The sequence below is a fragment of the Triticum aestivum genome, chromosome 5A (genome assembly GCF_018294505.1).
Source record: "Triticum aestivum cultivar Chinese Spring chromosome 5A, IWGSC CS RefSeq v2.1, whole genome shotgun sequence".
NCBI lineage: Eukaryota > Viridiplantae > Streptophyta > Magnoliopsida > Poales > Poaceae > Triticum > Triticum aestivum.
The window spans coordinates 709468888-709482363 of NC_057806.1; the positions used below are offsets into that span (position 1 = coordinate 709468888).

General features: G+C 45.9%; 1 protein-coding gene across 1 annotated transcript; it reads right to left on the reverse strand.

Moving 5' to 3' along the window:
* Positions 1-777: 777 nt before the first annotated feature.
* Positions 778-2344, reverse strand: LOC123108582 (probable glycosyltransferase 6). The gene has a single exon (XM_044530344.1). It carries the CDS (start codon positions 2278-2280, stop codon positions 904-906), a length of 1377 nt encoding a protein of 458 aa, XP_044386279.1. The 5' UTR covers positions 2281-2344; the 3' UTR covers positions 778-903.
* Positions 2345-13476: the final 11132 nt, after the last annotated feature.

The window sequence follows — 13476 nt, forward strand, 5'->3', positions numbered from 1 at the left end:
AAACTAATGGAATGGGTTGGTCCAGAAGCTCAAGGTGAGGAGGCCCTGAAGAACAAGGACAATGTGGTGGCACCAAAGCCGCCGGAGAATCAGGATCTCCCGCGCCTCCATTTGATTAGCTTAATTAATTTGTTCCCTAAAAAAGCTTAATTAATTTGTAATCGCGAGAAGAAGAGTGAACCAATGATAGAGAGACACGTGGTGAAGAGAAGGTAAGAAAATAAGCATAGAATCTCGTACTGGGGGCAATCAGTTGACCAGCTTATTCAAATCAAAGTACGAATCTGTTTTCCTTAAATGCGATATGACATGTACGAATAGGATATCTTAAAATAAGGTCCGTGAACACGATTTGATTTCTTGGCACGTACAAGTAGTAGTACTTCCTCTGGATCTGGATGTGGTACAAATTGTCAACACGCATCGTCAAAAACTACTACTACTGGTAATCTTGATATCACTGTCATTTATGTACCAGATTTGCTGTTACCGGAGCAAGTAGAAAATATGTTCAATTCAGTCGATTTCGCCTAGTGCCCGAGGCCGATACGGGGCGAAGACGTGGCTTACAGAAATGAATGTATCTAGACATATGTTTGGTCAAGTAATTCGGGACGGATGGAGTATTTCTTTTGAACAACTGATTTATTGGTGCTCCCTATATATATGCTTGGATGAAGTTTAAGAAGAAGTACAAAAAAAAGAGGGGGTCAAGCAAGGACCCAAAATCAAGCTACAAGGATGCACCGCCACATCCAGTGACAGCGACAGCGACACTGTCATGTCATCATCTTTTCATTTCACTAATAATAAAACAGTGTACAAAATAACAAAATGGTGATTCGATATTTCTGTCTTGTGTAACAACCACCAAAGTGCACGCTCAGTTTGACAAGACTAAGACTAGGCTACGAGCGGGCGCACGTCGTCCTTGAGCGGCCCGGCGTGGCGGAATCCGTAGGCGCGGAGCACCTGGTCGTCGGCGAGGTTGAGCGCGCGCCGCATCCCCTCGGCGCAGCTCTCGTTGGAGTAGATCTCGTTGGGCCTGCCGCCGCAGGGGTTGCATCCGGTGAAGTGCGTCACGAAGGGCCGGCGCCAGGCGGACGCCTTCTGCCCGCCCCCGTCGGGCCCCGGGACGCCGCCGTCCTTCTTCCTGAGGGCCGCGTTCCTCGCCGCCGCGTACACCGCGTGCTCCCCCTCCGCGTGCCGCCGCCGGAGCGCGGGCCCGAACCGCCGCTCCGCCGCCCGGTACCGCTCCGCGACGCCGTCGAGCTTGTCCACGATCTCCGCCCAGTAGCCCTGGAAGTAGTACTGGTTCTCGAGGTAGGTCCTGGCGCCCCATTTTTTGGGGTTCTTGAGCAGCAGGTATGCCAGCGCCGACTGGTCGTCGGACTCGGCGTCGGGCTTGTCGCTGAGCGTGGCCTTGAGGGTCTTGCCCCATCGCGCGTACTGCGGCGAGGCCGGGCCCATGCTGGCCCATGCGTCCATGAAGTCGAGCGACCACTGGCAGTTGCGGATGAGGAAGACGCCGGCGTTGAGGCCGACCCAGGACCTGGCCTCGTACACCTCCCTGTCCCAGCCGTGGACGACGAGGTTGTAGTCCTTGTACCTGGTGGCGAGCGGGGGCGCGAAGTCCATGTCGGTGACGACGGCGTCGGCGTCGAGCCACCAGACCCACTCGGCCTCCGGGTGGGCGAGCATGGCGGCGCGCACCACGGGGATCTTGGCCCAGTAGGCCACCATGTCGGGCTGCAGCAGCGCCGTGTTGTAGAGCAGCTCGATCCCGTGGAGGCGCGCGTAGTCGACCTTGTTCTTGAGGAAGCGGAGCAGCATGTGGTCGCCGCCGTCGCCGGCGCAGGGGTAGGACTGGGAGCCGGAGAGCATGAGGACGCGCTCCCCGGGGCCGCGCGGGTAGTGCAGGCGCAGCCACTCGGCCCGCTTCGCGTCCCAGCCGGCCACCCGCCGGCCCACGGCGTAGGAGAGCTTGGGGTCGTCGTAGAAGGTGCGCGGGCGTGCGGCGACCCTGGCGTAGAGGCCGTCCTCGGAGTCGTTCTCCTGCGGCTGCGGGAAGGAGGTGGGGAAGGGGAGGGAGGGGCCGGCGACGAGGTTGGGCACGGGCGTTGGAGCGAGCAGGGATGAGAAGCAGAGGAGGAGGAGCACGGCCGCGACGGCGCCCGCGGCGAAGACGAGCGCGTCGTGGACGCGCGCGGCGAGCACGACGTGGCCGTGCGGCCTGTGCGCCGTCCCCGTGAGGCCGAACGGCGCGGTCTCCGAGGCCATAGTGGCGGTGAGTTCCCTCGAGGGCCGCCCAAAAGCAGAGCTGGAAAAGCAAGGCCAGTGAGGACTGTGGAGTGTGAGGCGAAACGAGGGGCGTGGCGCTGTGAGGCAGCAGGCAGGCAGGCAGCGGCGGGAAAGGTGATGGCGTGGGGGGTGGGGTTTGGGGTTGGACCGGGGAATGGCAGGGTGGAACGGATTGAGGTCGAGGGGATGGATCTTGTTTCTCTTCTCTTCTCTTCTCTGGCAGAGGCTCCTCTAGTCCTCTGGGATGTGTCGGCCGCCGGCGCCGGGAGCGGCGTGGGGCTTGCATGGGCCTTGTTTTTGTTTCTTTGGGGTTTGTTTTCTTCCCGTTAAGTTTTTTGGACCAAGATAGGTTGGAATTGCCGAGGCGCAGGCACACCTCATCCCCTCCGATTCGGATCACGCCATTAATGCGCATCGAGATCTGTTTTGGAGATGCATTTCTGATACGCCTATGCCTTCCTTATTTGTAAAGAGAGATTTCTAGCCCGCATGCAAAAAAATAAAAATAAAAAATTTAATTGAATGGCCTTATTGATTTTCGGTCATCCGAGAAATAGTTACTCCATATCTATTGGATTAATGTCGGGCTCGCTGATTTTTAGTCATCCTAGAAATAGTTAAGTCATATTCAACTCCATATCTATTGATTAATGTCCCGGGATTCGTGTTGGTCTGTTTTTCTCCCATGATACGAGGTCAGGCAACCTATGGTGAGATTTTTTCTGTCTTTTTAAGAAGCCATGATGTGCCTTTGTATGATACTCCCTTCGATCCATATTAATTATTGCTGAATTTTTTCTTTTTCTTTTTGGTTGGTATGGGCTTTATTATGAACGCTGGCCTTTTTTATTTTTTATTTTTGGTTTTGTCATGGGCTATATATGGGTTGTACGAAAGAGTGGAGCTGGAAGGAGATGAGCGCTCATTTCTTTTTTTTTTTTGCGAAACATTCATAATTCTATTATTCATCTGCCAACATATTACAATCGTTTTGGATACATCTTGCAAGGAAAGGAGGGGTAGTACCAGTCCACAAGCTACACGCAAGTGGGCAGCAAAGTTAGCCTCACGTCTTACAAAGATCAAGTTACAATGTAGCAATTGTGAAGCGATCTCTTGAATCTGACGGAGGATTCCCATAATTTCAGACAGATGATGTTGACGAGTCTCCCAAAGCTGCACCAAATTATGACAATCAGTTTCGACCGTTACCCGCTGGAAGTTCAAAGTATTTGCAAGATCAACACCATCACGGTAAGCAAGCGCTTCCACCGACAGGGCTTGGCCACAGAATTGTACCAACGACTTCTTGCAGCAAGGATTCGACCCATACTATCTCGTGCCACACATCCAGTAGCCCTAGTACCAGTTGTAGGATTAAAACTTCCATCTACATTTATCTTTATAATATTTTTAGGAGGAGGGTTCCACTTAACTAGTTTCTTCTCATGGTGATCAGTGGGATGAGTGGCACTAGATACCTCCTGTAGCACCTCTGCTACCCATCGGGCAACTTTGCTTGGTGAGAAGTGCTGATCTCCCCTTTTTTCCTTGTTTCGGCTGGTCCATATGGCATACGCCGCTGTTGTAATAGTCTCAGCATCCTTCGCAGAACATACCTTCCCACTGATGATATCTGATGCCCATGTTTTCGGGTGAAGACGAGGGAGTTTGACGCCAGTTGCCTCATTTACAGCTTTCCATATTGCTTTAATAGATGGACACGATATAATCGCATGGAAGATAGACTCATCATTATTTCCACATAAAGAACATGCCCCAATATGTTCAATATGTCTTCTCTTTAAGATACCCATGGTTGGAATGAACTCATGAAGTACTCTCCACCAGAAATGCTTTATCTTTGGGAGAACTTTGAGTTGCCAACATAGCCTCCACATGGGGTGATCAGAACCTCGTGATGATGTTGGATCAATGTGCCGGCGTGCAGCTGCATTACTCGATAAACAGTGATAAGCTGAGCGCACTGAATACATACCATGTTTCTCGAATGCCCAGGCTAAAGTGTCACAGTCCAAACCACCAAGAGGAATGGAGAGGATTGCATCAGCATCCGATGGGAGGAAAGAGTTTCTTATGAGATGATCATCCCATGTTCCATCTTCGCGAATGAGGTCACACACTAGAGTAAGGTGAGTATTATTAGGTTTCCACAAGGGGCGTAGTGACGGATTAGACGGGATCCATTTATCTTCCCAAATATTGATCTCTGTGCCCGTTCCCACCCTTTTGATGAGACCCATGTTTAGGACAGTTCGCCCACTAATAATTGCTCGCCAAGTATGCGATGAATGTTTCCCTTTGTTAGCTTGCATAAAATCGCAATGCGGGTAATATTTTCCTTTTAATACCCTAGCAAATAATGATTGTGGCTTCATCATTAAACGCCATCCTTGTTTCCCAAGCATCGCCAAATTGAATGTAGCGATATCACGAAAGCCCATACCACCATGCAGTTTGGAGCGAGTCATGTTCGGCCAATTTAACCAATGCATTTTCCTCTTCTCTGGACATCCCCCCCAATAGTAGCTGGATATTGATGATGTAATTTTCTTACATGTAACCGAACTAAGCTTGAAACAATTCATTGAATAAATTGGCATGGCTTGCGCCACTGACTTGAGAAGAACATCTCTACCGGCTGCATTTAGCTTCTTTTCGCACCAACCTGATACCAATGAGCGTACATGTTCAGGAATATGCTCGAAGGCTTCCTTAGTGGATCGACCAACAGCCGTAGGTAAACCCAAGTATTTAGCACCAAGGGCTTCATTTTGGATACCCAAACTGTTACGCACTTCCATCTTAACATCATGTTCTGTATTTGGACTGAAGAAAACTGATGATTTTTGTTTATTGACTAGTTGGCCTGAAGCTCGGTTATAATTCTCAATCATAGTCTGAATTCTGTCCGCTCCTTTCTTGGAAGCTTCAGAGAAAATAATGCAATCATCAGCGAACAAAAGATGTGACACCCAGGGGGCATGGATGCCAATTCTGATTCCTTTCGCTAAGTATCTTGGACCAGAATTCTTCAATAAAGAAGACAACCCTTCAACGCATAATAGAAATAAATACGGTGATATAGGATCACCTTGTCAAAGTCCTTTGGATGGCTTGAAGAAACTTGAATATTCCCCATTCACACGCACGGAAAAAGAGACCATACGTACACATTCCATTATTCGTTGTGTCCAAGCTTCACTAAAACCCAGCGCAAGCATTATTTCTTGAAGATATTGCCATTCTACGCGGTCATAGGCCTTGGCCATATCAATTTTGATAACACATCCACCGATCTTTCCTTTCTTCCTTTTAAGGTAGTGAATACATTCATATGCCGTTAGAACATTATCAGCTATGAGTCTTCCTGGTATGAAGGCACTCTGTTCTTCCCCAATAATATCATCAATAATTATTCTCAAGCGATTAGCGAGCACTTTTGAGCAGATTTTATATAAAACATTGCATAAAGAAATAGGGCGATACTGTGACAGAAATTGCGGGTGTTTAACTTTGGGAATAAGAACCAGTACAATTTTATTAATATCTTCGGGCATCACTCCACCATTCAAGAAATCTAACACAGCTGGTACCACGTCATCTTTGACTAGATCCCAATGTTTTTGAAAAAATCCGGCCGTGAATCCATCTACACCCGGGCTCTTATTTGGTCCCATACTAAATAGAGCTTTTGAGATTTCATCCTCTGTAAATGGTGCATCCAGGATCAAGTTCATGGCAGTAGTCACTTTCTTCTGAACAAAACAAGTGACTAGTGATGGGTTCAGTTCCTCTTGAGCTTGGAAAAGTTGAGCAAAGAAATCCTCAGCAATTGCCTTAAGTTCAGATTGATTAGTAGTGAGAGAACCATCTTCTTTAGTTAGAGAACCAATATGGTTTTGGCGGCTGCGTTCTTTTGCTTTGGCATGAAAAAATGCAGTATTTCCGTCTCCATCTCGAAGCCATTGCACCCTAGACCGTTGCCTCATCATTGTTTCCTCACGGCTTAACATATTATTTAGCTGACGGATAAGGTTATGCTCCTCCACTGTTGGTCCTCGGTAGGAAGATACAGAACGAAGCTCCTCCAATTTTCCCCGAATCACCTTGATACTTTTACGGACTGAACCAAATTTATTATAACTCCAGTGTTGCAAATCATTCTGAACTCTCCGTAAGGTGGATGCAATACCATTCAAATCATTCTGAACATTGTTCCTCTTCCATGCACCCTTAGCAATATATTCATAGTCCTCATGTGAACACCACATATTTTCATACCTGAAGGGTTTAGATGCCCTTTTATAAGCATTTGGATTATGGCCTCTTTTCTTTTTTGTGTTGTTCTTTTCCTTCTAAATGTTCTTTTTTTATTTTCTATTTTCTATATTATTCTTTTTTACTTGATGTTTTTAACCTATTGTTACTTAATTTCTATAATTGGTGAGATTTAGTTAATTATGAAACACACAACTCAATATTTTTTTTAATTTTTTTACTTTGTTATTTTTGTTTTCATTACTCTTTCATTTTCTAGAAGCGCACAAACCTTTCTGCGTCCATGGAGCTGCCAAAAAAGAGAGAGTAAATTCATTCGTAAAGCACATGCCCCCTTCATTAATGAGACCCGATGGAGGCCACAAAACTCTACTTCCTCCGTCACGGTTTAGAAGGCACGCTTGGAAATTCTCTGAGACTTAGGTGGTTATCTATTGGTTGTGAGATGGGTTAAAAAATAGCATTCACACTACGCATGCATATAGAAATAGTATACGGAGTACTAATTAGCTACTAGAAATAAATGCAATGGACCCTAAACCTTGTCTATTGTGGAAATGCACGCAAATTTAAGTGTGCCTTCTAAACCGTGACAGAGGGAGTAACATCTGAGGCACCCCCACCTCTCAGCGCCAATATGAACACCGAAGGCGAGGGGGCCGAAAGAAGCACTAGCGGTAGCTGTTGTTCTTCATCGTGTACCCCCAACTTCTCTCCATGTATTATATGGTTGACGACATCTCTCCATTGGCGTCCAAGCCTAAACTAGGCTCATATCATATAGGCCCAATGTGGACCCTATGCTATTATCTCAAAGTCCAAGCAGAGCCCATATAGGCCCAACGTTGTGCCCGTGCTGAAAATAAGGAGGTTTCCCTTTCTTTTTCTCCATCTGAACATTTCTAGAAAATGAACTATATGTCTAGCCATAGAGGAAGAGCATGCACTATATGGAGGAGTCCGCAACACCAAGGCAGACCAACGAAGCTAAGCTAGTATACGTATGGCGGTATGGTAGGAAACGGAGGTTGATCCAGGGCCACAAATTTCCCCCCCAAAATTAGGCATATGCATGGCCACTAGCAAGTTAAGTAAGCACTGATCACTCCTACTCTCTAATTAGGTGCAAGATATATACTCAATCGCGGTCCAGTTGTAGCTACCTAGAAATTAAAAGTCCCCCTCTTCGATTCGAAGGCAACTTTGATACGCTGCTTGCCACCGATGACCTTTTGATCATGAGACGGTAAAGTCATCTGTGACACGCAGAGTATGAAAGATGCGTGTTTCGGTCTCTAATTTGTCTGTCATGTTCGCATTTCCTTTCGAATCCATGAAGGTATACCTGCATCGTATCCTTGGAGGTTTCGGTCGCTGAGGGAGCTCTGTATGCAAAATCGTTGCCCAGATGAAGAGGGCCGTCCCTAGATGCAGAATCGTACCAGGAAATTGGAGTTGTTTCGTAGTAGAACAAATACAAACTTCATGAAAAAAATATAGAAAAAAAGAGATACAAAAGGCCCATAGGTTGGCCCGTTTTGGCGAAGACCCGTAAGTTAGTCATAAAGCCCAAAGTAGATAACAAGTGTACATGGCGGCCTAGCCCATCTCAAAATCGAGACCAACTGGGCTGGCCGGCGATCGAAATGAGCGGCGGCGTTCCTCTTTGTACTACGGCTACGGCGGCGGCGATGGATCCCGGAGAGGAGGCGAGGCAACGTATGGGCAGCCAGGTAATGCCCGTACCCCCCCCCCCCTTGCTGTCAGAAGCATAATTTATGTGAGGTGCGCTTCGGTACAACCCACCTTCTCAAAAAAATCGTATAGCGGCCATTTCACACGCCGTACTAAAATACCCATCCGCCATACGCACGCCCGCGTCGTCATACGGCGCTGTCGCGTACGCCCCCGTCCGCGCCCACGCCCGGTGTACGCCCGCCCGCATGGACCCCTGCCCCACTGCGTACGCCCGTGCGGTCCGAGTGATTAAAAAAAACCGATCAGGCGAACCCTATCTTCACGTCGCCTCAGCCGCCGCCTCTCGCGCCGCCGCGATCTCCGCCAGTACCTGGCCGACGGGAAAAAGACCTACGCGTTATGCGCTACTGGACGCTGAGAACCGCCTAGGTGGAGCAGACAGCGGCGTCGTCGTCAGCTCGGCGTGCTGTTTGCCCTCGCGTTGTGCGTGACTAGACGCCGACAACCGCCTCGGTCGGGCAGACGCCTCCGCCGCCGTCAGCTCGTACCTGTTCGCCGTCCAGCCTCCGACGAATCCCAACACTATTCTCAGACAATCATGTCTGACGAAGGCAACGAGGTACATGAGGCGCTGGCATAGTGATTTAAAAACGAATTTTAATTGCGAAGATGTTACGTGATGTTTGAATGGATCTTTGATTATATATGAACGTGTATAGATGGAGGCTGAAATAGGATATGATGGTGATGATGGCGGTAGAGAGGACGGATCATTGTCATTGGATAAAGACGAACATGACGGCGAAAATTATATGAGTTTGGATGAGTCTTACAGTGGCAATGTAAGTGTTCTGCATGTTGTCAACCATATTAAATACAAGCATCCACGATGATAATAACATGTTTGACTTTGCACAGGTAGGAGGGGATGATGACAATGACGATATGGATGTAGATGATTCATATGCTGAAAGCGGAAGCCATGTAGGTTTAGATTAATGTAGGTTATTTTAAAGTGACATGAAAAACGCATCAAATCTTACATATCATATTTAAAATTTGTGCAGATGGAAGTGGAAGGGTACTATGAGTGGAATTTTTTCGGTGATGGCAATGACGAAAATGATATCGATGCATCTTATAATGATAGCTCGAGCAAAGTAAGTAGTGCAAAGTGAATACATATGATAGTCCTTATACAACTATTTACTGACATATAAGGTTGTTTGTATTTTTTTTCAGGGAGAGGTTGGTGGCGCATGCAAAAACGATGATGATGCCGATGGTGATGAGTGCAATTTTGACACTGGGTACGATGAATACCAGCAAGAATCACTGGACATGCATTGGACGGTGATGTCCACGACGTTCAGGACAGACGAGGAGGCATATGATTTCTATAATGACTATGCGAAAAGCATGGCTTCAGCATTAGGAAGGACAACTTGAAATATGCAAAGGGTATCGACGCACGTAGGCGCTTGAGGAGGTTTCTCTGTTCAAGGGCTGGGAAACGACATGCCAAGTTTTGTATCATGGAAGGGAAGAAGCGCAGGCTGAGAGCGGAGACTCGGTGCTATTGCGAGGCCCATCTAACTGTGAGATCATAGTCACACTCTTGCTAGACCGGATGAAGTTATATATCTTCGATCTCATAATCAGATAAAGGAATACCAGAAGCTCGAGATCTTAGCAATGACAGGTGCTGGGCTAAAAAAACATTGGATTTATGACAACTTCGTTAGTAGGTATGGATCATATGCACGGGCTGGTTTCGGGAGGAGGAAGCTTTATAACATGTGTTATAGGGAGAAAATGAAGTTGCTAGCAAAGGGTGATGCGGACACTGCGATTGGTATCATGATGACGAGAAAGGCAAGGGATCCAGACTTTTTCTTTGAGCACACTGTTGACGCAGAAGGCAAGCTGAAGAACATGTTCTGGTGTGATTCTCAGTCACGTCGGGATCACCTTGACTTTGGTGATGTAATCATATTCAACAACACTTACAAGATGAATATGTACGAAATGCCATTCATACCTTTTGTTGGGCTAAACAACCATCGTTGCACCATTGTGTTCGGGTGTGCTGTTGTATCAGATGAGACGAAGGATACATATGTTTGGGTGTTGCAGACCTTCTTGAGAGCTCATTGTCAGAAGAAGCCGAGGTCTGTAATTACCGACGGAGACGCGGCCATGATAAGGGCCATCAGGAAGGTCCTTATTGACGTGTGGCATCGACTTTGTTTGTGGCATATAGAGAAAAACATGCAGAAACACGTCCATCACAAGTCCCTTAAGGAGTTCAGGTCTCTTATTTACTATGCTACTACACATGATGAGTTTGAGGCGAGATGGGCAGCTTTTAGAGCTAAATGGGAGTCGAAGAAAACTGAAACATGGCTGCGTAGGATGTACAGAAAGAAAAGGCTTTGGGCTGCGTCATATCTCGCCGGTGGGTTCTTCCTTGGTATGCGGAGTAACCAGAGGAGCGAGAGTATGAACTCTTGCCTTCTTGCCTTCATATGCATCTTGACTCTGGCATGACAATTAATTGTTGATATGGTTGTGCATTATGAAAACTGCATTGTTCGGCTCCGTGAGAACGAGTCACGCGACGACTGCATGTCCACACAGACACTCCCTGTACCAGCAGTCGACGAGTTCAAATGCATTGAAAAAGCCGCTGCTCGTGACTTCACTACGGTGAACTTTTACCTCTTGCAGAAAGAAATGAAGAAGGCAGCGGATCTTGAGATCATAGATAGACTCAGTGGAGCCGTCAGTAGTAGATTCATAGTGGCATGGAAAAATAATAGGCAACTAAGATTCAAAGTGGACTATACACCTACTAATTCAGAAGAAACAGTGAAGTACAGTTGTGATAGTATGAAACGTAAAGGTCTTCCATGCAAGCATGTTCTTTATGTTTTGGCCAGGTTGAACGTGAAGGACTTACCTAAGTGCTTAATGCTGCGAAGATTCACCAAGAATGCTAGAGGTGGTCTGCCCGTGAAACGCACTAGCGATCTCTTCGCATGGGGATGGGCAGGTACTGAGGAGAGAACTAAGTACAGTGAGTTGACTATCTTGTCTGCGGAAGCAAATCATGTGGCATGTCATAGACCATTCTTATTTGACAAACTGAAGGCTGCTCTGGAGGATGTGATAGTAAACAAGGACGTTGAGGAGGAAGATTATGTGAGACAGCATAGGGTTGCACATGACGATGCTTTTGTGCCGGATCAAGATCATGTTTTTGTTGGTGATCCAGAGAAAATCAATACGAAAGGAGCACCGAAAGGGCAGAATAACAAAGGCCGTGGTAAGGAACCTGTCGTGACTACAAACGGTAGACCTAAAGGTTTCGATGAGAAACCTCCTGTACGCATATGCGGTTTATGCAGAATAAAAAGTCAATTCAAAAATAATTGTCCTCAGAATTCTAAGTATGTGCAGACCTTTTTATTAACGTTCTTTTCTTGTTTAATTTGTTCTTTACAAAATTTTGACGTATATTATGATCTTTTTATGCAGGAACATGACATGATGATCATAGCAAGGATCGTTTGAATAAAAAGAACAACTTCAGAATAGAGTTGATGATTTATTTGGTTGTATTAAAGAATAGTACTTATATATTTGTTTCGGTACATCAATACGGAAGACTTGTAATCGGTGTTACTTATATCATATTTGTTGACAGTATACTCGTTGTTTTTAATATGATATGCGACATACACATTTTACGTTATAATATATATTTCTTAGTGCTATAGGCATTGTTTTTAATAGAATATATGATGTATACATTATTTTCAGAGAAATATATGATTCCGTGTATAAAACATGCATGTTGGGAAATCGGAGGCGTTGTACAGGGCCGGTTGCTTTAATTTAAAATAAAAACATTAACAGCCGCTTGGCCTTGAGTGGCGCCAACGGGCGCAAAGGGGCACTACGTACGAAGACGATTCTGATGCCGCCGCAGATGGTGATCCCGAGGCAGACGCCGCCTAGGGTGCAAGTGGGCCGACGGGGAATCAACCTCGGGGGCGAGACAGACCAATCCTGGAGCGAAGCGCGGCGCCGGCCGGCTGGCCAAATGACACGGCCCACGTGCGCCATCTCACGCCGAACACGTGGTGCCGTCTGAGCCGCACAAGGCGAGCACGTGAGGTGCGGCGCGGCGCAGGCGACGCTCGCCTCCTGCGGCGTGGGCGACGCTCGCCTCTGATACGTCATCATCATATATCAACTGGGTATTTTAAAGCCCAACATCGTACATTCGCGCGAACACTCATTCAACACAAAATATAAATTAAATTTTAAAATATCAAATGATTAAAATGTACTTTAAATAAATTTGCCAGGCTACATAATATGGTCATGTAAAAAATATTTGGAACTCACATAAAAAATATAGCATCCACACACAATCCTCACTCATGAAGACATAATGTTTCGAAAACCACGTAGAATTCTCATATTAGATTTTTATTTTTGTTTCCTCTTCGCAAGTCGAATTACATTGTTATTCACTTCTGTAACTTATTTTTTGGGGACAAAATAATTCCAGCTATCATTCTTTCTCTCGAACTATCAATAGATTCTTAAAAAGAAATAAAGATAATTTTAATTTCATCACTTATACATAATATGATGTACTCCCTCCATTCCCTTATACAAGGTCATTATGAAAAAAAAATTTGCATCTATACAAAGCCACTAACTATAATCAATGCAAAAATTAATGATGTTTTCTCGTACTACCAACTGTTTTAATACTTACATGCATGTAGTCATAATGACACTGTGCTACTTCCTTCTAATTCCTTCCTTGCATGCATGAGGGCGTATTAATGATCACAGTTAACGAAAAGAAAAGTGGACTTGCAAAGCAGTCATTAAATTTTACCTTGGTACCTGTAATTTGAGTTTGTGGCCTTGTATAAGGGAATGGAGGGAGTACTAATTTTTCATACTAAAGATGTACCCACCTAAGAAATAGCAGTTATAAAATTTTCTCCGTCCTAGTATTGAAAACAGCGAAGGACGAACATCCCACATGAGTTCCTGTGTTCGAAAATCACAAGTGGAATTTTCAAAGCACGTTAAGTAAGATAACACTAAATCAATTAATGTATTTCGAAAGCACATGCAACATGTAAC

Coding starts and splice junctions, on each gene's coding strand:
- LOC123108582 (XM_044530344.1), bottom strand. CDS start 2,280: ATGGCCTCGGAGACCGCGCCGTTCGGCCTCACGGGGACGGCGCACAGG.